General features: G+C 45.2%; 1 protein-coding gene across 4 annotated transcripts in view; it reads right to left on the bottom strand.

Moving 5' to 3' along the window:
- Positions 1-1,295: 1,295 nt before the first annotated feature.
- Positions 1,296-11,659, bottom strand: part of UTP14A (UTP14A small subunit processome component) — an 18,281-nt gene continuing 7,917 nt past the window's right edge. The window contains exons 7-15 of one of the 4 annotated variants that reach the window (XM_008695788.2): positions 9,436-9,555; positions 9,243-9,337; positions 8,522-8,645; positions 8,361-8,438; positions 7,503-7,890; positions 5,200-5,606; positions 4,255-4,448; positions 4,026-4,125; positions 1,296-1,734 (exon numbers count right to left, since the gene is read on the bottom strand). In XM_008695788.2, the coding sequence (XP_008694010.1) occupies positions 1,462-1,734; positions 4,026-4,125; positions 4,255-4,448; positions 5,200-5,606; positions 7,503-7,890; positions 8,361-8,438; positions 8,522-8,645; positions 9,243-9,337; positions 9,436-9,555 (1,779 nt within the window). In that variant the 3' untranslated portion in view covers positions 1,296-1,461. The remainder of the gene's footprint in view (positions 1,735-4,025; positions 4,126-4,254; positions 4,449-5,199; positions 5,607-7,502; positions 7,891-8,360; positions 8,439-8,521; positions 8,646-9,242; positions 9,338-9,435; positions 9,556-11,659) is intronic. The other 3 variants (XR_005834161.1, XM_008695790.2, XM_008695789.2) reach the window with 3 other exon arrangements.

Below are 11,659 nucleotides of genomic sequence, written 5' to 3'. Positions count from 1 at the left end.
CCCCCCCCCCCCCCCCAGCTACTTAAGTGTCACCCAGCAAGTTGATCGAGGATAATCTCAAACCAATGAAAAACTTAAAAATACATCCTGGGCTCTAAACACGATCAACATACTCATTTCCCTTTCCAGCCCCGGGCTGCCTCTTGAGAAAATACGCAATGGTGTTAAGGGCCCGCAGCTACCATCGGGAGTTTCATAGAAATTTATGGTGTGGCTTTTGGCTTAGGCATTAGTCTGGGTTCTTAGCGCCTACGCTAGTCATTAATGTGTAGCGCTGGATATATCACTCTACTCTGCATTCTTTCACCTATAAAATAAAGGTATCAGGACTAGTTACCTTTGAGGTCTAAACATTTTGGAACGGATTTGAAGAGTGGTGTGCTTGGAAACCAGGGCCATATCCATTTGGGGAAGGATTGCGAAAGAAAACTCGGGTGGAGTTGCAGAGCTTTTGGCCCAGGGATTCTAAATGTCTGTAAAGTTCCTCGAACTGTGTGTAAAATCGTGTACATGTTTGTGCATTTTTCTGGGGAGGGTTCATAACTTCCATCAAATTCTCAGAAGGCTCTGTAGACACACAAAAATGAACCCACATCTTGGACTTAAAGGGCCAGGGAATGTAGCACAGTAGTGGTTATGTCCTTTTGGAATCTTAGTAAGTTTCTCCAATTCCTTGTTAGAAATCCCGGGTACAGGGGCTCCTTCCATATATATATTTGTCAACCAAAGACAGGCAAGTTCTTCAGAGCTGAGAAGCGCCGGTGAACTGCCATACAGCAGTTGGAGAGAGAGGCTGGTACTGAGTTAGGAAGGAAAGGGAACAGAACTTTACTTTTGGAAGCTCATCTACCTCATATTTAAGGTAAAGGTAAAAATTGTCTTAAGAATGAGAAAAGAAGTGCCAACTACTTTAGACAACAACCCCTGCAAGCTCGGAGGCTCCCACATGAAAACAACAGTAGTGGCTGGACTAAAGCTAAGGCCAGCTTTAGCACCACTGGAGGACCAGCCCAGGGCCCAATCCAATTGCATGGTTCATGCATGCTGCTTTTAAGGTTCAGAGGTTAAGAGTATACGGTATTTAGTCATTATTCCTGACTCAAGTGTGTTTTAGGGGATCATGTCTGATATGTATTTAAGATCACAGGCTCTGGTAACTTCTCTCTACTTTAATATAGGACTAACTACATAATCCTTGGTGAGAAAGTGAGGTTTCCTGACAAGTGTGACTGCAGAAATGCCATGGTGAGCACCGAAAGGTGTCCTGACTTGTGACGACATAGAATACATTCCAGTTAAATAGATAAAAATGCATTTATTTCTAAAATGTGGCTTAACTACACTAAGAGTGTGCTAAGCCAGTCTGGGAATTGATCCTGCAGCTGGGAGTCAAATCCGGCCAATGGAAGAGCAGTAGGAGGCTCCTAGTTCTGGGCACCAAGACGTCACTCCTCCAGAAATTCAATCTACAGAGTTTTTCTTCAGCTGTTTTTTGTGACGTATGGAGAGTTGTTTTGGATTCCTCTGTACAACAGAGAGGTCCGACCTTGAGGAAGATCGGTAGCCCACATCCTCTGCTTTTATAGGCTTAATGATGTGACCTGGCTTGGTGACAACCTTGGGCATAGTCAGCTTTTGGAAGGCCCTCTGCGTGTTCCATGTAGATCCTATAGGGGTCTGGATGGTCCTTTCAAACTGCTGATGGTGGGTGAATGGATATGGAAGCACCCGCACCTGGAAAGGAAGGAAGAGTGACTTGTCACGAGCCAGGCCTGGGGTGCAGTTGGAAAACTCTAATGGCAACTGGTTGGTAGTTTAGTGCCCAGGCCATAGTTCTATGTGGCTGCGGTAAGTGAAGCTACTGAGACGTCAAGGCACCCCAAATGCCCCCAGTCTAACCTTAGACGTTCCAATCTGCTTGAGGACATCTGGGAATGGAGGGGACAAATTCGGATTAGACACCCCCCCCGGCTTACCCAACAATCTAGGAATTGAAAAACCACCCTGACACTGCCCCTGTAGTGTAGGAACACTACAGTAGCTCTAGGTCTGCTGTCCCTTAGTGGGTCTTCCTATACAGTACTGTGACTGCAACACAGGTCTGGGCATTTGTGGGTCCCTGTGAATGTTGTGATCCTCCTACCCTCTTCGAGCTCTTAATCCCTTGCTTTCTTCTCCTTGATACACAGGACTGACGTTTTAAGGAACCCAGAGGTTGACCCTGAATCCTGAACTGCACCGGCTGTGATGCTTAGTTAGCCTCATCCTCTTTTGGCATCACAGAATGTCAGAGCTGGAAGGCCCTAGCTAATGGCAAAGGTCATCTCCCTTGGCCCCAGAATTTGGCTTGGAGAGGGGAAGTGATTTACCCAAGTAAATTATGAGCAGTGAGAGAGAATAGAACCCAGGGCTCCTTTCCTTGTCTAGTACTCTTCTCCACTCCAAACAATGCTACCTTTAGATATTTAAATAATAATCTTTAAAAAACTTCCCCTGAAGTCCAAAGAAGAGGAAAAAAAAAAAAACGTAAGCAGAAAAATCAAGAAGTTAAAATCAGTAGTAGTCTTTGGAGAATATTCAGTGGAACACTTGAGAAGCTGAGTACTGTTGGGTGGTCCTGGTGGTAGTGAAGGATGCAGATTTTCTTTAGGTTAAGGGAATGTCTATGCCTTAGTGGGATTGCTGCCTAGATCTGTGCCTGTCACGTAAAGTAAGAGAAAAAAAAAAACACCTGGGCAAAATATTCAGTCTTAGGAGGCCTTTCTTTTTTCCTTCTGCTTGAAGTACACTTTATTCTACTGCATGCTGGGACCTGCAGTCTATAGCTTATTTAAAAAGATGAGGAAAATCAGGGAGATTCTTGGAAAACTGTCAGTTTACTGTGACTGTATTTTTTTTTTTTTAAAGGCAAGACTCCTGATTTTACTGAGGTCCACACTGCCCTTCCTGTCCTGGTGAAGCACTCTTTTAACACTTTTTCTCTCTCTTTTATCGTGTAACTGCCTGATCATTGCCTATTTTGTGGTTATAGATCTCCAACTGGGATTACAGTGGTTACAATTCAGTTTCCACAGGGACTGGTTCACAGAATAAGATCAGTAGAGTATCAATGAAATGATGATTTCTTACTTCTCTTTTGTACCTATTAAACAGATCCCCCTCTTTTTCAGAAGAAAAACTACAACTCATTTAAATATTATACTGGCTGGGGACAGGTCTCAGGGTCAACAGACTTTCAGAATTTAAGGGAACATAAAAATCACTGAGTCCAGTCTCATTCTGGAGTTCCCCTCTACACACGCTCATATCCCTAGGGCAACCCATTCTCCCTGTGGACCAGTGGAATGTTTTTTTTTTTTTTCAAGTAGGCTCCACGCCCAGTGTGGGGCTTGAACTCATGACCCTGAGATCAAGAGCCACAAGCTCTACCGAATGAGCCAGCCAGGTGTCCCCAAAAGTTTCTCCTCGAACTGAACTCCCTGCTTTTCCCCTAACTGCTACTTTATGTGACTGCACTCCACATGACAGCCTTCAATATACTCGAAGACCACAATCATGCTCCAGTTTGCTTCTCTTGGGTAAACGTCCCTGGCTTGTCATTGGACACAATTTTAATTCCACTCACTGTCCTGAACGAGTACCGGTTGGTCTTCATTTTTCTTAAGATGCAGCTCAAACCTACGGCCTCTCAAAATTATCTTGACTACAAATACAAGCCTGAGAAATGGTAATTCTTAGCTTGGTGAGACCTGTCTGCATTGGAATTATCTGGGGTGCTAGCTAAAAACTCAAATTTGGGGGCTTCACCATTGCTGCCAAGATTTTCCTTTAAGCCTCAACCTCTTCTCAGTTAGAAATTAAAACGCCAGAATTGATCTGGAATTATTCATCTCAGAGCCAGTCAGTGAAAAAGAGAACAGCTTTGATTCTGTGGTCAAGATCACATATCCCTCTTGACCACAGAGCACTAGAATATTCTTCTCAAGCAAGACAGCTAGGCAGCAAAGGGTTTCTCTCTCCCTCACCTGATGAGCTGCTGCATGGACATTTCGCTTCTCATTGATAATCACATTTGGCAAATTCTTGTCTTTTCTTGGAGGACCCTCAGGGGTTTTAATGAGAAACCTGGAAAGCAGAACGGCAGGACGTCTGACTAAGAGCATTAAGGACTCAGTCAAAAGGGCAGGGAGGATGCATGAGGGTGAAGTGGGAGAACCTGGTGCACTTCTGACAGGCTTTCTTCCCTGTTCTTACCGGCGTCTCTTCTTGGCACTGGGCTTTAGGCCCATACCACCCCACTCGCCCCAGCCAGGCAGAGTCAGGTCCACGTCCTTTGGCTTACTCGCCTCCACGGCTTCCCTCTTCTCTTTCAAGAAGTCTCTGATGACATCATCCCCGGCAAAAGCTTCCTTTATCATCCGCTTTTGATCTCTCTCCTCTTCATCTTCCTGGGAAGAAACAAGAGTGAGAGCTACAGCTTGCCTGGAGAGCTGTGGAAGAGCTGCAGTGGTTCCTGGCAAGATCGCTTGAATTTTGGGTTGTGACATTTTAGCGCCCCCTAGGGGGAAAGCGCTGAACAATGATGGTCTTGCAATATAAATGGATCGGTAGCCAATCATGCTCCAATTTTCTTCTCTCCAGGGTAAATATCCCTAACTCATTATCATATGACACAATTTTAAACTTTCAGTAAGGAAGCTGCAGCATGGAGGAAGGAATGGCCTGTGTTAGGAGGGGGAGCTCCAAGTGGCCTGCCCAGAACGTGGGTGTCCTCTGGCTTACATCTCTGAAAAGATAGGCGCCAGGGCTCTGCACTCGAGCAATTTCAGTTACTTAATCGGGCAGTCTTGGACCATTTCATATCCCAGTAAACAGAGCACAACCTTGGCAATAGCTCAATGACTCACCTTTGAGTTGTCCTGCCTGGGATCTGGTCAGAGCATTGAGGGCCTCCCTCTTTCCTTTGAGGGCAGTTTTAGAATTGCCTCAGGGAGGGTTTGGTGGCTCAGGATTTAAGATGTGGGAGTCTCGGCAGCACTCACATACTGGCATCTATTGAACGGTCACTGGGACCACCCTGGCCCCATACTATTCTGGACCTTTCAACTACTGACATGTGCCCCCAGCCCAACAAAACTTCACTGATTTCTGCACCAGCTCTGATCCCCCACAATGGTCCATGCCCCTGGCTCTACTCACCAACTCCTCTACTGTCGTGGGAACTGCCAAAGACTTCACAGAAGGAGATTTTGTGGTCAGGAGGTTCTGTAGGTCAATCATTTCCTCCTTCCTTTTCTTTTCCTTGGGAGTACCAGGCTGATTATTTGGGTTCCTCTCCGACTGCTGCCCTTCCCCCATAGGCTTGGGGACTTCCTTATTTTGAAAACATTCTTCTTTGCCCAGCTCTTCTAGCTCCTCCACGGTGTGTGCTCTCTCTGGCCTCTGCAGCAACAGGGGCTCCTCTTCTACCTCGGCAGGTTCCTCCCTCTGGACTGCCGGAACTGTCCTCGTGGAACTCATGTTCTGCTTCCCACACTGCTGGTTTTCCCTGTTGAGTTTCTGAGACAGTGCCCGCAGTTCAGACAGCACCTCCTTGCTGCTAGAATCTGAGGGAAGAAAGGAAAGCTGTCAGAAAAGGAGGCTGGAAATTGCCTTGTCAATGAACATTTACTGAATACTCAACAACGAGCATTTAGGTGCTCCCATTCATGGGGCTCGGTACCACAGGCAAGAGAGGATTCCATTCGCTAGATCTCTTGCAGAGTTCACTAATCATTGCCTATTAAATAGCAGGCAATAGAGTTTAGTAGTTAAAAGCAGCATGTTGGGAAGCAGATGTCCTGGGTCCTAATCCCAGCTATGCCAGTGACTCAATGTGTAACTGGAACTGTGGCTTAATTTTCCCCTGCAGTAAACCCCACTTGGAGAGAAGGCCCCAAGTTCCAAATTTTAAAAAAGCCATTTTAACTGGTAGCCTCTGAATGCACTGTCACCGTAATTACTTGTAATTTATAAAAACGTGATTTAATATTTATAATTTACAATGTCATTTCCTATTCGTCCCAACCAAATCCAGCACTGTCTTATCTGAAAGCAGCATTTCATAATCTGCTGTGGCCAAGTCAGGTTGCTTGGCATTTTCCAGTCACCGGCAACATCTGAGCAAATACCACTAGGCCCTGAGAGCCCTGAGGGAAATATGGCAGCGACACACTTCTAAACTCTTCTTGGCTTGACTTGAGCTGCCTCCATTTCCAAGTTCATCCTGCTCCCTAGCTTTGGCTTGAAGCCTCTGAGAAGCTACTTAAATCTTCCCTTTGGACACATGTATGTTTATTCCGCAAGGACCAAGGTCCTTGGCTCACTTTATTCGGGGGTCCACAAATTCCTGCTCTTTTAGGACACTATTTGCCTGAAGATCTGGGAACATTCTACTAATTTATCATCCAAGGAAATCCAAATCCACCTTTTCATACCAGAACCAACTACTCTATACATTTAGCAAGAGGACCAGCTTTTGAGGAAGTGCAGGACAATACGGCTGGTGTCCCGGGGTTGTATAAAGACTGCCCCCATGATCTCAGCCTGCAGTGCTGCTTTCCAAAAGCCTCCTGGTAACTATTAATCCCAGAAGTCTCCAGCTGAGAACCCCAAGTAAAGGTCCTATAATACATTCTAAATGACAGTTCTTTCAAAATATTGTTTTTCATGGAAAACCAGATTCTTGCCATCATCTGAACGCATTATTTTTATAGGAAATAAAATTAGACCCAAGAATCTGCCCAGATAGCCAGACGATTTCTGAATGTAGTTTCCTAAGCAGACTTTCTCCTCAGAATGGGAGCTTTCTAACCTGTCTCAAGGGTGCTAAGGTTGTTAATATAAAAATCTCTTGAAGATAACACAAAATATAATATACGATCGAGTCTGAGTGTGGGGTGACAATTCTAATTTGCCACGTAGCCTCTGGAGTCCTTCATTCCTGTCAAGAAAGTCTCACCCTACGTTGGCACATATCAACCGACATCATGAAGTGCTAAAAATGCCACTCTTACTTTACAAACAAAGCCGAAAACTGCAGCAGTAATTCGAAGAAATTTCGTAATGCCTCAAAATCTGCCTGTGTCTGTGGGTACGAACGGACTTTTGGACTTGCTGTGCTACCACATGCAGCTGGGTCTGGTCTGTGGGCACCAGTCACGTTAGCTCCTGCCCTTACTTCAAGGATGGAGTGGTTCTGTCTTTCTGATGACCGCAGGCCCTTAAGAGCAGAAAACATGTCCAAATACACCTTGTATAGCCATGCAAATGACTGTGTATTAAATGCCTTTGAAGGAAAACGGTTATTATGAATCTGTCTTCTCTTCAGGGGCCCACGGCATTCTCTGGCAAGTCCCTAGAGCCTAATCACTCTGTAGCACGTGTGCATGGACAGTTTTCCTCTCGATCCATCCACAGCACTAGCACTGGGCTGTTCTCCATTTTTGTCTACCACAACTCACCTTTTGGCTCTTGTCTGCTCACCGGCTCGGTGTCCTGGTTGAGCGCAGACTTTTTCCGAAGTGATCGCCTTTCCTCAAATTCATTCAACAAAATTTCTTCTTCTGCCCCTGGTCTTTCTTCTTCCTCACTTTCAGAAGCCTCATGGGCCACAGGCTCTGGAAGTTTCTCGGGGTCCCGGACTTTGGCCTCTCCTGTGCCTCTCAAGTGATTCCTGAGCATCCAAGGGTTCGGTCCATTGGCATCCATCTGGATCTCATTCACTGCATCAGGGACAAGTTCACCCTCTTCCTCTGCACCTTCCTCCTCTTCCTCACTGTCAGAGGCCACCTGCAGCTTCTGCGTCAGTTCTTTGTTCCTGGCCAATTGTTCCTGCATAGCCTGGCGAGCCTGGAGGAAGAGGTCACAGCACGAGCGCCTTGTCATTAGTGACTACAACGACACCTTTCCCGGTTCATTTTGTAAAGCTCCCTCCTCTCAATTTGACTTAAGTATTTCTTACCGGTGCCTACTGTTTAAACTGCACATATACCACTGTGTTAACAGCTACGGAATAAAACGGGAGACAAACTCTTTGTCCTCAAGGAAATCAACACGTGAAACAAGGTTAAAAAAAAAGCTCCTCTCCCCTTTAACTGGACTTGCCTTCAATGCTGTTTCCCTTTCATCTTTCCTTTTCCACCTTGTTCCTGGTTCTTTTCCTCTCTGCCTTAGAGATTTTCTGATGCCTTTTTAGAATCCTGGTTTTCCATTCTTCCTCAGGGCTCTTCCCCAACTCTGCTTCTGCTAGCATCCTTAGGGACTGATTTTCCTTTCTGTCCTCCAATTCCATCTCTTCTCTCACCCCAATGATCTCTTACCTCCAGGTCATATTTGGCCATAATTGCCTTTGACTTGGCCCATTTCCCACTGTTCTGGTGCTTAAGGCTCATTCGCTCCTGAAAAGAAAGGGCACAGTGAGATCCTTACCACTTTCTGGGGGAAAGCCGGTTCAAGGGGTGGGGGCGAGAGGCAGCCTCACCATCATTCTGGCCTTTTCGATTTTTTCCAGTTCTTCCAATGCTGCAGTAGGATTGGCCTTCTGCAGCTTCTCAAACTCTCTGAGGGCTTTCCTGGCCTTTCCTTTCTTCAGAACCTTGTGATACCTACAGGGTGAGAGGGCAGGGATTTAGCTGAAACACTGATGCCACACACAAAAGTGTCCCCGCTCCCCAAGGAGTTTCCCTATGCAGGGGCTAGAATGGACATCACAGAGCTGGCTGACTATAGGGAACCAGTTTGGGACCTGAGAGGACTGGCAAGCCTCTCCGTCCCCTGTAGCCCCCAGGGGCACACCTCTGCAGAGCAAAGAGTCCCCTCTGCTTCTAGAGCGCAAGGCAAGAGTAGAAGAAGTTCCAAAGAGGCAAAAAGGCAGGAAGGAAGCCCTACTGGCCTCAACAGCTGTAGAATTCAGAGCTCATTCTGCAGAACCACTCCGTGATGTCCTGGAAGGGAGAGAAAGTAATTGAACAGTCCTCTTTTTAGCAAACCAAGATTGAAAGCCAAAGCCAGAGGAGAGGGCACTACCGAAGCAGGCAAAACTATGAGGTTGGTCTGAGAAAAAAAATGCTAGTCACTCCTATTTGGGACCTCTTCCACATGACCCCAGTTGCTATGTCGAAGGCTCTTTCCTATGGACTCATGATTAGCCACATCACTTTCTTCCAGGGCACCCACGACCACTTCAATAGGGGCCTCCTTACTTTTTGCTCTTGATTTTCTTTTCTCTTCGAGCCCTGGCCTCATAGTAGGACTGCAGGGCCCGGGCCCTCTGAAGCTCTGCTCGGCGCATCTTAGCCTACAATGAATGACATTCACAGTGACTCCTGGACTTGAGGGCAAATACTGGGAGGAACAGAGCACATCTGGATGTATCAAAGGGCCTGTTACACTTACCTCTTCCAGGCTCATGGCTTTGAGAGAAGCCTTTTCCACAGGAGTCAGTAAAGGGTCTGTCACCGGCTGCTTGTTCTTATGGAGGAGGTTAAAAACTTCCTGCTCCAGGGGAGTTCTTGCCTTAAGGAGGTAACAGAACATTCTCAGTCTTAAGCCATGCTCCTAGCTTCCCTGTTTACAATCCTAGGACCATTTACTTTTATAATACTGGAATGGGAATCACAAACTGGAAAGGATTGGCTGTTACAGCAAGAGAAAGGGTTCCAGTCTTGCTGTTCAGCGGTATAGATAAAACCTAATTTTCTTCTGATTTACGACAACTTCAGCAAGGGATTCCAAAGCTTCTCTTTAATATTACTGAGGGGATCACTCTGTTCAGATTACCAAAATATGTAAAACAAAATACCATTCTCTTAAATATCAAAGCAGGATGCCCTTAAGGTAAATGCTGGCAGGATGAAGGAACAACAGTACCAAACTGTCAGTTTTGATAGTGGCAAAACAAAATGGTCCCTGTGTTACGTATATTTGAAGTACGTATGTGTATTACTGTATAATTAGGAATTGAAGACTCATATAAGCCTCCTTTAAAGAATATTTCTAGAAGAAAAGGGAGGTTAGGTCTTAGCTTCCTGACAGTTCAAATTTAACTAGTCATTTTCTAATTTTGGTTCCAATCCCTTAGTTTCCAGTTAAATTTGCATGCTAAGCAGTCTATATATATGAAATGAATGGACTGAACCAGTTACTTCGCATGTCAACAAAAGATGCTGTTTACTGCTTGACTAATACTGTGTAGATGGTTAAAATAATCAGGCTGATCACGCCATGGTCCACCTTGGCAAGGCACAAAGATAGCCCTAGGCAACAGAGCCAGTTTCAAACCTCACACATGTATTATATATGGTTTTCTTCAACAGCCATATACATCATGGTAGGTATTAAACTTACAAATATCTGGACAAATGCATAAACGCAGATCACCACATGTTACACGGCACTATTGATTTAACCATAAACCTATTCTACTGAATGGTAAAGGTGCATGTTCTTCCATTTTTAGTATTTGCAGTAGTGATCAATCACAGGCTACAAAATGATTTATATTACAATGTTGTAATCTCCCTCCAATTCAATTTACAAACATTTATTGACTGCAGCTACATTCTAGGCACTTGTGCAGGGTGCTAGGAATACACAATTGATTAAGATTGTTCCTGTCCTCATAGAGCTCATAGCCTTTCAGAGACACATGTACCAGTGGCAACATAATGGGTCACAGGAGCAATCACGAAGGAAGTGAACAGTAACTTTGATTAGGGGGTGGGTTAGGCTTGGGAAGGACTTTCAAATTAGGCTTTGAGGCATTAAGTACAATTCTGTAAGGGCGGGGAGGGGGACAAATGGAGATTAGTGTAAATAAAAACTAATATATGGAGAGATATGTAAGGGAAAATGTTTTGTTCAGTGTAGCTAAAACACCAGGTGCTTCTGTCTTGTTCTATGAGTAGAGAGCCTTTTGAAGGATTTTAAGCAGGAGAGTGACAATCAGTTTTGTGTTTCCAAAAGAAAGTCCTGACGATCATGTAAGAGTTTATATGTAAAGTGCCGAATGACAGGTGAAAATGAGAAGAGGAACTGGGGATCTAAGAGGCATTACGGAGAAAGTTTACAGGAGGAGCCCACTATGTGGGCTGGAGAGGGGTGGCAGTTAAGGGGGGAGGAGGGGGAGGCAAAGGAGGGGGAGAAGGAAGAAGAATAATCAGATGGCTGAGGTTTCCAACCTAAGGGACCGGGGTAGGGAGTTATGCTGTTGACTAAGTTACAGAATGAAGGAAAATGCCAAGCTTACTTTGTTCTGTGTGAGGTTTAAGGTACGTATGGGAGACCCAGGCAAGGCCTACTGGTCGTATGGAATATGGGACTGGAGCTCAGAAGAAGGCATCTAGAGTGATCTATAGTATATATGAGTGAAAGCCAAGAGCCATGGAATTTACAGAGCAATAATAAAAAGAACTAAGGAAAAGTCAGATAGATAAAAAAAATCAGACTATGTTATCACAGAAGCCAAGGGAGGAGAGTTTTTTGTTTGTTGGTTTTTTTTAACCAATGTGATGTGTCAATAGCGTCCAATAGGCTGAAGCCTCAGAGGGCTTGGGATTTAGCGATTCAGAGGCCTCTCACTAATGCCCTCTGAGAGAAGATTCAGTAGGGTAGTAGGGAA

The sequence above is a fragment of the Ursus maritimus genome (assembly GCF_017311325.1).
Source record: "Ursus maritimus isolate PB19 chromosome X unlocalized genomic scaffold, ASM1731132v1 scaffold_X1, whole genome shotgun sequence".
NCBI lineage: Eukaryota > Metazoa > Chordata > Mammalia > Carnivora > Ursidae > Ursus > Ursus maritimus.
Note: the sequence above shows the minus strand (reverse complement) of the source record. Positions and strands in the feature narration are given on the sequence as shown.